Raw genomic sequence first — 12,186 nt, 5'->3', positions numbered from 1 at the left:
CGATCATATGTACTAACATCAGGCAAGATAGCATTGTCAACTTCTCTTCAAAGTACATTATATTTAATGCTTCTTGTTTTTTACGGCTTTGGATTCTAAAAGCTTTGATTGACTCTTGACATTCTAAGAAAGATTCTCATCAATCGAGGGTTGGTAAAATTTTGTCCATGATCTGTCAATGGTATTCTATATGATAAAGTTGATCAGCTAGAGTCTGTGGTCTACTGGAGTGCGCTTGAACCTGTTCACACTTGATTTATATGTATCAACAAGAGTGTTATCCAACTTGATTTCCCGACGTTGAGTTAGAAAACCTATGATACAAGCAAATAGGAGCTAGACTCTGAAACAACCAATTGTTATCACCAAAATTTAAGATATATATATATATAATATATATATATATATATATATATATATATAGTTATATATATAGGCACATATTTTAATTTTGGTATATATATATATATAGATATATGTTGGGTATAAAATTGTCTTGCTTATAGAGTAATAAAACTAGTTCTTGAGCTATTATACGGTTTAAAATATTTGACTTGCACAGTTACCATCAGCTATAACATAATAAAAAGACAAGCGGTCGTTGCTGGCATTTAGTATCAGAACCAAGATCCATGGATTCGATTCTTATTGATGACAAGAAGTAAATTATTGAGAAGAATATGGTGAGGTGCGTGAGTTATTGTACGATTTAAAATATTTGAGTTGTAAACTTACCACAAGTTATAGTTTTTAATAAAACGGTAAGCACTAGATTGTATAAATTTCATAGTAGGATAAGAGGAATTTCCTCGTATTGTTATGATTTTAAAATCCTCTCATTTTGTTTTATTTTATCAATTTTTTTGTTTTTATAATATTTTATTAAAAAACCCTATGTTCAGCCTTAGGTTGGGGCAAAGCTGATATTATTTTGTATATTCGTAACCTTTTATTCTAAACAACTTTATTATTTAATGAATAATTAAATTAATTATTTTTTTTATAATTGTATATTTAATTAATTGAATAAAATAATCAACTTTTAATAAGTTTAAGTATTTAAAATAATATAATTTAATATTTAATTTCTTAAAGTAATTTTTTAAACACATTTTATTAGTAATTTAAATATAGAAATTAATTAAGCCTAAAATTAATGTATCGATATTTTAATTAATGTGTTAATAAATATTTTGTTGAATAAATTAGATTTATAAATAAAATAATAAGGAATATTGCGAGGATATTTATTTTATTATAGATTTAATGAGTTGAAGATGAGTATAATATTATATGTAAAAATTACAATATTTTGATAGGTGACGTTAAAATAGCGTAATAGGCTTGAAATTGTCTAAATATAATTTTCACCTTACATTTGATTTACTAACTCTACTTTATATTGAAAAATCATGGAAACAAACTAATTTTAATTAAATAATATTTTTAGAAGTTGTTAATTTTATAAAAATACCAGCGTTGTAGCAACAAAAAAAAAAACTTTCAAAATCGTCTCTAGACAACTCTTTTGTCGGAAAGAACTTCACCGAAGAACCTATCAAACAAGATAGTGATTTTGTTAGTCGGTTTATCCAATACACATCGAAAATAACGACTACTTCATAGACAATAATTACATTTTTAGAAAAATCGTAATCGTATAAAAAAATTGACTGCAAAATTATCCATACCTTAGCCTTCCTAACTTAGCAACATCCATATTCATTTGAGTGTGTACGTATATGTGTGTGTAAATCATAAAATGGGAGCTTTTAATGATGGATATGTTTTAAAAGTAAAAGTTTACTGTGGTCCCAAAAATTAATTAAAGAATTAATATAATAATCTGCAAAAAATTAATATCGTTATCAAGTTTGCGCAACACTTGAAGTTAACTAATTCGGTGTTTTGTGATTAAAAAATAGCTAGCTAATATGTATGTTCATACTTCGTTTTCATCTTATTTAGTTTAATGCACTTGTTTAATGGTAGTTCGTACTTAATAATGACAAAAACTTGTGTGAGACGGTATCACAGATCGTATTTTGTGATACAGATCTTTTATTTGGGTCATCCATGAAAAATTATTACTTTTTATACTAAGAGTATTACTTTTTATTGTGAATATCGATAGTATCGACCCGTCTGACAGATAAAGATTCATGTGATCGTCTTACAAGAAACCTACTCCTTAATAATATCGTCTTACAAGAATCCTACTCCTTAATAATATACATGCATGTGTTGTGTCTTACATAATCTGGTTTATGTTTATTTTTTAGTGGGGAAATTTGAAATTTGAATTATTATTAATATTATTTTTTGTTTTGTATTTTTATTTTTACTTTAATTTTTTCAAGTTATTTGGGACAGTTATATATAAATTTATTTAATTAATTAGAAAATATATTGTCTACTTTTTGTAATAATTTTATTTTTGTTGGATAAACTACCAAATAAATCAATAATAAATTATTAATTCAAAAAAATTGATAATTGTAATTTTGAAATCATTAAAATTTTGATACATGATTGTGAAGTATTTTTTCATTTGTATGTTGATCTCAGCTGAAGTCATTTGTTGTTTTTAAATCTCAATTTTTTTTAAAGATTCTCCCCTAAACTCATTTTTTATCCTAACATATTAGTAGGATTATTCAGGTTATTCTAGTATATAATTAATTTATAATTATCACCCCTTCAAATAATTGTTATTGCAAGAGTTTTTTGGATATCTAAAAAATAGTAATCCTAACACCAATTCTATACACATTCTTAATAATATATATATATATATATGTATATATATATTATTATTATTATTATTTCCAAAAATTATGACAAAACGCCACTAACAATGTCTCCTTGCTGCAAAAGACTACCAGCTTGGGGATTTTATAGGCATTCTGATAATTTTATGGACATGTTTATTGGTGGTCTCAGGATAGTACCATAAAGAATAAGTGGGAAATATTGTCAAGAATCACCTCCAGACGGTCTCGTTGGCATCTGTGAAAACAGCATTGTGATGTTCGATCAAACACTGAATAACTTCAATAGCCCAAAAGTCGACTGCCGTTCCATCATCGAGGGGGATAGAAGATGAAGTATCTATACTTTCACAGTCATCTGCAATTGTCAATCATTAGTCATTACTACTGTATATTATCACTAAAATTGTACCACGGCAAGATGATGAATTAGGAAGAGCAAAAAATAAGCTTTCTAAAGAATGTTTGTGATGCATCTGATTCATACCAATGAACATTTACACATTAATATGTTCGAATAAGAAAAAACATTTATGACAAAAAAAATCAGGATCATGTGCAATGGATGCTAGATAACCTGCAAGCATGTCCCATGCACTGAAGTTGGAGGCAGAATCTATATTAGTCTTAGGATCAAGCTTTGATGGATCATTCCAATACTGTTTATAGTGCTCAGGTCCTTGGCCTTTCCGCCACATAATGACAGGAGCCATTTCCATTGCAAGGCTTCGAGTATCCATCTGTAACAAGTTTGCAACCATTTAAGCATTGCTATCAAGTAAAAATTGAGGATACACTCAATATTCTGAATTTATGCTCCCAAATATGATAGGTCACATAATCATGGAATGTCTAAATTAAACATTTGTTGGAATATGGGAAGTGCAGTGCTGTACTTTAGAACATCAAACTTCAGAATATCACGTAGCGCTTAGAATTGCTGTACTCCCCAAAGCCCAGCACCGGTTGGAAGGCACAAGTTAACTCACTAAATGCTCATTCAATGGACACACTTAAAGTGGAATTCTCAGAGTCAAAAAAAGGAACTGTCATGCACACCAAAGAGGGGAGAAGTCTACCTTGTTAAGAGGAGATTTTTCGCCAACATGACGCAAAAGGGCAGTCACTAGTTCCAATGTCATGTATTTAACAGTTGGAAGTTTCTTGAGAATATTTCTCATTAAATGAATGTTGGTTCGAGCATTTTTTATTTCATCGTACAATTCAAAGGAGGTTAGTGGTTCAGGAAGACTTGCAATGTAACATTTAATAAGAGCTGCGACGTCAATTGAGTTCACACCCTCTGGAAGAGTTGCATCTGGATCTGGATATACAGATAAAACATAAAAAACAAGTGGAAAAGATGCAAATAACATAAATTCACGTAAGGATGAAAGTAAAGATATACCGTGATTGTACAAGGACACCAACTGCCGAATAACCTTTTTGTCTCCCTGGGCCTTGAACAACTCCTGAGAATTCAATCCTAAATCATAAAAGTGAGAACCTAAACTGAGTAAATATTTTTTAATGATATAAACAAAAATTAAATTCATTATTTTTGCTTTCCCTAATCACCTGATAATATAAGATAATCTGAACATTTGATCAATATATTTGGAATTGGAGTGCTAGACTGTTGGCGCTGTACAGTAACCTCAACTGGGACTCCAAATACTGACAGATCAACAAGAAAAGTGATTGTCTACATCAAATTAAGTTAGGAGGCATTGCATGCAACATTTATTTAGCTTTGGAACGAGTAGTTTCTAGAACAGAGGTATAAAATAGTTAGTAGCTCATTGAACATGTGCTTCATCAAGTAAAGACCTCACATAAAATAACTACACAAAGCTAAACAAAATAAAATCCATTGTCAGTTTTTGTAAACTCATCAAAGTATCTCCACGTTGGTTTCTTTTTGTACACCTCACTACTAGTTCATTAAACAACAAAAGCATCAAAAACCTACCATCAGTACTTGCAACTCCCTGCAGAAATGATAAAAAAGAAAAGTTAGAAACATTCTTTGTTGGAACAAAAATGAACAAAAGGACTTTCTGCACCTTTTGCCATCTCTCAATGTCTGTCAGAAGAGTTTTACTTTTTTGTGCAGTCTTCTTGGCCACCTGTACAATAATTTTATCATCATTGTACCTCCCATTGCAGAACTAATGGAAACAACTTATACTTGTTTCGAATGCAATACATAAATCATGAATGTCAAACCATACCTGAATATCAAAAGAAACCATGAGAAACAAGAAAATGAGAAGAAATAAGACAGAATTTGTGTGAATTATGTATTTATGTTCATGATATTGATGTCTTGAACATTCTTCTTCTTGTCAATCTGAAGACATGCATAAATATGTATTCATGAAAGATTATTTTTCCATATACATTTTCATAAAATGTTTTGATCAGCACTCACAAAATGAAGAATCCTTTTTTATTAGTATTATAGAATGAAACCCAACATCATAATTTTTATGGAAGCATCATCAATTGTAGATTTATAATATCTTTGAAGTTTGCACAATCGGAAAACAAAATTTTCTTTTATCATTGAGTAACTGGATGTCCAGATCAGATTAAGAGCTAGACTGATAAGTGATCTTGAACGGACCAAGTATCGAAAGTATTTATCAAATGGGCAGATGTTATGGCTAGTTTACAGATGCAGAACAAAACCATGCAATAAGTGGGAACTTGTAATGGACACAAACTAGCAAACAGTACCTACCATAAAAAGTAGCATCAATCAAATAAGAATCAACTATATACCAAAAAGATTTGATAAAAGAATTCAGATCCAGGCATGTTGTCATTTATTCTGTACCTCATCTAACAATGGTGTTTTATGAGACGATTAATAAGGTAAAGTAATTATTAATTCCACTTGCTTGAAGTAGTAGCAAAGCTACGCCACACATCAACTGTATTTAATAAAAAAAATTAAACATCATGTACTCCTGTCATCGAGCATTCCTGCTTTATTACCTCTTCAACCTTAGTTTTTCCCACAGAAACCTTGTCTTTAGTTTCTGAAAATCCCCTCCTTAAAAACATGCTGCTGGTGGCAGCAGCAGAAATAAGACGTTCCTGCATTGCATGTCTTGTAGATGGCTGCTGGAAGAGTGCCCACCGGCTTTTGACTGCAGAGCCGACTTTCCCTGCCACGTCAACAACATTTTCTTTCGCGTCCTTGGCAGCTTCCCCAACAAAACTTCCGGCAGATTGCCCTGCTTCTTTAAGCTTCTCTCCTATTCATAAGAACTGTCATTTGATCTCCATTTTATACACTTAGATGTGCTAAAAGAACATAAAGAGAGAAGGACCGACTAGAAATTATTAAAATTCAAATAAATACCCGAGGATTGAAAGAAAACATTGGCCTTTTCTTGCCACTGAGGCGATACAATTGAAGGCATTTGTACTGTCCTCCAACACCAAATTTGACTGGAGATATTAATTTTACTCTATCTGTCGATTTTAAGCAACAAAACCAACAATTGATGAGAATATACTTATCAAATTAGTAAAAAAGAAGTCTTTTATGAAACGTAAATAAATCTAGATGCTAATTCCTGCACTGGATAACTTTTTTTCCCGATCCTCCAATCTTTTGTAAACATAAAAATCACCAGAATTCTTCATTAAATGCTAAAGGTTGATTTTGCAAATTATCTTTCATTTTCCTTTCAACTTTATAGCCAAAAAATTGATTCGCATAGACCACCAAAAAAAGGATAAGTTCAAACAAATTCTCAACTCCGTAAACCAGGAAATAGCAACCAAAGAAATCAAACCATATCTTACAACGAAAGAGCGTCATATAATCCTCGTAACATGATCAAAAAAGAAAAACAGAATCAACAACCAGTCCCACGGCCGATTAATCATCAGTTAAATAAACGGTGAGAAATTAACCGTCATTAACTCAAGAAATGCAGTCAGCAAACATCAGTCAAGCAACGATCAACTGCTCCAAAACCCTGAATTTGCAAGTGTTTGACGCTTCGGAATCGGCAGCGGAGAATATAAGAGCGGAAGAGAAAATTCAAAACAAGAAGTCTTTCAAATATAAAATATGATTTAGTACAAAAATAAAAGCTATAAAATAATTATCAATTTGTATTAAAAGAAATAAATATTTTGATAAAAGATTGATACGAAGAATAATATGAATTTTTTGTTTGTAGTATAATGATTTTGAAAATAATTGAGATATAGATCTCTTAAATTGAAATATATTGTTTATATATTATTATAATAATAGGTCAAATATTATGTCATTCGATTTAGACTATATGAATATTGTATAAATAATAATTTATTTTCTTATGATATTTATGCTTGAAAAAAAAATTATAATATTAATAAAAATAAAAATATAAAAAATGATAAAAATTTGTATTAAAAAAATTCTTGAAATGTAAATTATAAAAGTGAAAAAGTTATGTGCAATAATTGTTCATTTTGATAGAACGGTCGAACTGTTGTGTTTGAGCTGTTGTACAGTTTAAAAGATTTGAATGCACCGATACCACCAACTATGGTTTTTGGTAAAACGACAAGAACTTGGTCTTACAATTGATATCAGAGTCAATGTCACGGGTTAGATTCTCACAGACTGTAAATAGTGCAATTATCGGGAAAAATATTGTTGAATGTAATAATTATCTTTGCTGAAAAAGTTATCAAATCGTAGTGCTTGACAGCAAACGTTCTATCCTACACAAATTTTATTTTTAAAAAAAATGTAATATGATAATATTTTAAGAATATAAATGTCAACTTGTAAACTTGAACTCTAAACAAAAAGACAAAAACTTATGTGAGACGGTCTCACGGGTATTATTTGTGAGACGGATCTTTTATTTGGGTCACCCATGAAAAAGTATCACTTTTTATGCTAAGAGTATTACTTTTTATTGTGAATATGGGTAGGGTTGACCCGTCTCACAGATTATGATCCGTGAGACGGTCTCACATGAGACTCACTTAAACAAAAAATATATATAAGCAAGAAAAAGCTTATATCTAAAATTTCTCCATCATTTAAAAAACATATATTTGTATCTTCTTATTTTAAATTACAGAAAAATTCAATGGTGTACTCAACAATTTTTTTTTATCTTATTGTAATGATTTATTGCTTAATATTACACCCTAATTTTTAAATAAAAAAAAAACAATTTTATTTCTGTAAAAAAAACTTGATATTAAGTGAAAAATATAAATATAGATAATTATTAAATATTAATTATTGAAATGTATTATTAATTTATTAAACTAAACTAAGATATATTATTAATAAATTAATTAATATTGTTTTCATAAAATATATATTTATGATATTGTAAATTAAGATAGTAAATAAAAATGTAGATAAGAGGTGTTGATTGGCAGGATATTTAAAAAAAAATAGTTAATATTGATCAGTTCGGGCAATGAATAAAAGAGATCGAGTGTGAAAGCTAAACAAGCCCAATAAACAAGGTCCATTTCAGAAAAATTTAGCCCAACATTTTAGTTCCAGCCCAAGAGAACAAAGCCCAAACCTGGGAACCTTGGACTTCAGAATTGAAGACAAAAACCCTAATTCCATGGATTGCTACTAGTTACCCGCAGCAGCGGCAGCAGCAATGGGTGTGTTTCCCCGCCTCTGCCCTCTCCGATCCCTAATTTCCTGCTTTAATTTCATTTGAAGCTCAGAATCATAAATGATGTTATCTTGGTGGAAATGAATTCTTTTTACTGATTTTTTTTTTTTGAATCATTTGGATTGATCTGGTGATTCACATCACAGGTGCTTATACATACGTATCGGAGTTATGGAAGAAAAAGCAATCCGATGTTATGCGGTTCTTGCTTAGGGTGCGCTGCTGGGAGTACCGCCAGCTTCCATCTGTTGTTCGTGTCACTCACTCGACGCGCCCGGATAAAGCTCGACGGCTGGGCTACAAGGCGAAGCAGGTTAGGATTTGATTGGAATTTTCTTATTTTTAAGGTGTATCTGGTGATTATATTGGATGCGTGGTTTTTTCACAATATCTGGTTTTTCCTGTAGATCAGATGAACTTGAAATGAGTTTTCTTTGTGTCTTGTACTTTATTTGAATTTGTTTATGGGACACCATTTAAATTTTATCAACCATAAGATTGCTCGAATTTCTTGTAGCTGGTGACCGTGGGTAAGTGAGTAATATTCGGTTTTTGTTTGATATTCATGTTACTTGCGGAATGCCGGAATTAATCGCGATTATTATTGATTGAAGATTTCATTTAACGGGACTTGTTAGGAGAATCGATTTTGCACTCAATGGCCTTCTTAATTGCCTTAGTTGTGTGATGCCACTATGCTCATTTTGATTTGATTTACTTAAAGTATGCTAATTTTTTTAATGATGGGCGGTTGATTAATGGAATATTTCTGCTTTTGGGTGTGATAGGGCTGTATCTTCCTTGAAATATTGTTAAGTTTTTTTTCGATGCCTTCTCGATCCTTATCTCCAGCAGTTTTTTTCAGTGATTTTATGTGTCTGAATGTTATCTACCAGGGTTACGTGATATACCGTGTCCGTGTAAGACGTGGTGGAAGGAAGAGGCCCGTTTCCAAAGGAATTGTGTACGGAAAACCCACCAACCAGGGTGTTACACAACTGAAATTCCAGCGTAGCAAGCGCTCTGTTGCAGAAGAGCGTGCTGGAAGAAAACTGGGTGGACTGAGGGTTTTGAATTCTTATTGGATCAATGAGGTTTGCCTTGTGTTAACATGCTTCCTTTAGCATTTCTATTCTTTTTTGTTGGGTAAAGTATTTATTTTATCTGCTATGGTGATAACTAATGTTGACATGTGTACACTAGTAATACCTTGGGCAATTAGATGTCTAAAGTTGAATGGCATAGGAGGAATTCAATGATTAAATCACCTATTCAGTTTCTTCGCAAATGTACTGAAGAATATAAGTTGTGACTAAAATTTTTCAAAAGTTTGACGTCATGATTGACATAGTAACATGCTATCATATTTGATATTGAAGTAGAAAGCTTGTGGTAACAATAATCTCTTTAAAAGTAATCTTCAGTATTTTCCTTGTAGATGCATAGGTCTTTCCAATATTCTTCATAAGTAGTGTTCCAACTCTTTGTCCAATGCAGGACTCTACTTACAAGTATTTTGAAGTTATTTTGATCGATCCGGCCCACACCACAATCCGAAAGGACCCAAGGATTAACTGGATTGCAAATCCAGTTCACAAACATAGAGAACTCCGAGGACTTACCTCTGCCGGAAAGAAGTTCAGGGGTCTGCGTGGAAAGGGCCACCTTCACCACAAAGCTCGCCCTTCAAGAAGGGCTACATGGAAGAGAAACCAAACATTGTCCCTCCGTCGGTACCGATGATCATCTTGTTATGTTTGGTACTCCTATGGTATACCCCAATCCGTTCCTCTTGTAACTTTTTCTAAACTTCTGAAGGAAAGTATTACTGTTTTTATTGGACATGCTTTATGTTCTCCAATAGGATATCCATATGTGCTTTGTTAGCCGTTAGTTGCTGTTATATTTGCTGCTATTATATACAATCTTTTCTCTTTTGTTCCGATAATGATTTCACATGAAGATCCATGAGATAGTTTGAAATCTATTCTTCAAACAATTTTTTTTATGTAGAAAATTCCGATATTCTCCAAATTTTTAATATTAAAAAAATTACAATTTTCTTCAATATAGAATATTCACTCATCTGACATCAAAGCTTTAAGCTAGAATCAATTTAACATCTCTCCTCATACTCGAATATACACATGTGAGGTGACTACTTTGAAAAAAAAAATAAAGATTGCGAGTCAAATCTTCGGATTTGGATAACATGTTATGTTATAAACACAACACACTTTTTATACAATATGATTTATATCAAATGTGTCAGATAAATTTGAACAATTGTCATATGATACGAGATGATTAACTGGTCGTCTTGTTTAAAAAATGCACCACACAGAGTGTTGTGTTTTCAGTCAGAGTAGCTGATCCAAATCTCAAATCTTTGTGTTGTGTTTTCAGTCGGAGTAGATAATCCAAATCTCAAATCTTTCTTGTTATCTGAGGATCCAAGGTACTGAAATTGTTAATGTGTTCATTACATGCGCACCCGAGTGGGCTAAGCTAATTGGTTCTGCTGGGAAAGATTTGGCGTATTTTCGAGAAATATGAACTGAATATATAAAATTTGTCATTTGAAACGATGTACTTGCATTTGTCTTGGAAAAAATTTAGTAGAAGACTTCCCACAAATCTTAATTTTAACCTCATTCTAAAACTATTCAATGTGGGTAAAACCGTGTGCATACAATTCTTTATTAAATATTTTACATTAAAGATTTTTTTTAGTTTTTGTTATAAAAAATATTTAATTGAGGGCCAAATGTTTTACTCCTGCCCGTCTATCTGGATGTGCAAACGAATTTTGTCAGTTTGTGAGATTTTCAGGTTGAATCGAAAAATATTTGATTCATAACCGAAATTATCGAGTTGAACTGAATATGTTCAATTGTTTTTAGATAGATTTAATTCATATTATTGTGTTTCATATATAGTGAGTTGGTTGTGATTTTTAATATTTTGTTGATATTATATTAAACATATTATTTCTAACATTTCAAGATATATTTTCATAAACATATTCTAATATTTCGAGCCAAAAAATTAAATTAGGTGAGTTTGGGCACAAATATTAAATATATCTAATTCGGTTCAAATTCAATAATTGTATTTTTTTTTTTTTTTTGTATTTTTGGCTCAATTCAGCATTCCTCCACAGTTTTTAAAAGTGGGGCCCCATTCACTGTGAGACCCAATGGCCAAAACTCGTTGGAGCAAAACCAATCATTTTTTTTTTATCTATTTTGTGGATCAATAATTGTTTGAAATTCAAATCTGTCTTAATTTAGAATCGTACTCTTATGACTGAGCTATAGTTTTTAGCCAAATTACAACTTTATTTATATAATATCGCAGAACATTAAGCTAAACGACATACAGACATGATAAACTGCATATACATGAGCGTCGACTGATCGAGTTGTCAGGCCATTGATTTGAGAGAGACTTTGGGGTGTGCCTAACTGTCGGTGTTGTCTCCAATCCTCGAGAGGAGTCTCAACTCTCACCCATTCTCTACTATTGGTTATGTCTTCAGCAAAGACATAATTACTCGATAAAATTTGACGTTACATTTTTACGACTCACTTGACCAACCAGATTAAATAGAGTAATGTCAATAGCATGACATTCGAGAGCCTCCTAAGACGTCACTCATTCCCAAGAAAGATATTAATATGCTTATTCGGGGATTCGAGACCAATTTATAAGATCAAATGATTAGCATGAAGTTATAAATGTTA

At 31.4% G+C, this 12,186-nt stretch overlaps 2 protein-coding genes across 4 annotated transcripts; one reads left to right on the top strand and one right to left on the bottom strand.

Annotated features, from left to right (window-relative positions):
- Positions 1–2,671: 2,671 nt before the first annotated feature.
- On the bottom strand, positions 2,672–6,870 carry LOC140808066 (uncharacterized Rho GTPase-activating protein At5g61530). 3 transcript variants are annotated; one of them, XM_073165077.1, is made up of 10 exons: positions 6,715–6,870; positions 6,145–6,257; positions 5,775–6,037; positions 4,838–4,900; positions 4,744–4,762; positions 4,350–4,448; positions 4,180–4,257; positions 3,851–4,095; positions 3,349–3,511; positions 2,672–3,129 (listed from the first exon to the last, which is right to left on the bottom strand). In XM_073165077.1, the coding sequence occupies exons 2-10, from the start codon at positions 6,203–6,205 to the stop codon at positions 2,984–2,986; spliced, it is 1,137 nt and encodes a 378-aa protein (XP_073021178.1). In that variant the 5' UTR covers positions 6,206–6,257; positions 6,715–6,870; the 3' UTR covers positions 2,672–2,983. The 3 variants fall into 3 exon arrangements, with proteins under 3 accessions (XP_073021178.1, XP_073021177.1, XP_073021179.1); XM_073165076.1 differs by having other exon boundaries at positions 6,705–6,866; XM_073165078.1 differs by having other exon boundaries at positions 6,594–6,864.
- A 1,420-nt stretch (positions 6,871–8,290) lies between these two features.
- LOC140808220 (large ribosomal subunit protein eL15-like) lies at positions 8,291–10,388 on the top strand. Its single transcript, XM_073165288.1, has 4 exons — positions 8,291–8,426; positions 8,587–8,753; positions 9,337–9,534; positions 9,938–10,388. The coding sequence occupies exons 1-4, from the start codon at positions 8,423–8,425 to the stop codon at positions 10,181–10,183; spliced, it is 615 nt and encodes a 204-aa protein (XP_073021389.1). The 5' UTR covers positions 8,291–8,422; the 3' UTR covers positions 10,184–10,388.
- Positions 10,389–12,186: the final 1,798 nt, after the last annotated feature.

This window comes from Primulina eburnea, chromosome 12 (genome assembly GCF_022965805.1).
Source record: "Primulina eburnea isolate SZY01 chromosome 12, ASM2296580v1, whole genome shotgun sequence".
Classification (NCBI taxonomy): Eukaryota; Viridiplantae; Streptophyta; class Magnoliopsida; order Lamiales; family Gesneriaceae; genus Primulina; species Primulina eburnea.
Note: the sequence above shows the minus strand (reverse complement) of the source record. Positions and strands in the feature narration are given on the sequence as shown.

Excerpts from the sequence above, each read along its gene's own strand:
- LOC140808220 (XM_073165288.1), top strand. Across the intron at positions 8,754-9,336 it reads TGGGCTACAAGGCGAAGCAG|GGTTACGTGATATACCGTGT; the intron begins GTTAGGATTTGA and ends GTTATCTACCAG. Across the intron at positions 9,535-9,937 it reads ATTCTTATTGGATCAATGAG|GACTCTACTTACAAGTATTT; the intron begins GTTTGCCTTGTG and ends TGTCCAATGCAG.
- LOC140808066 (XM_073165077.1), bottom strand. The coding sequence starts at position 6,205 with ATGCCTTCAATTGTATCGCCTCAGTGGCAAGAAAAGGCCAATGTTTTC. Across the intron at positions 4,901-5,774 it reads GAAAAACTAAGGTTGAAGAG|GTGGCCAAGAAGACTGCACA; the intron begins GTAATAAAGCAG and ends ATTATTGTACAG. Across the intron at positions 3,130-3,348 it reads TGCATGGGACATGCTTGCAG|ATGACTGTGAAAGTATAGAT; the intron begins GTTATCTAGCAT and ends TGACAATTGCAG.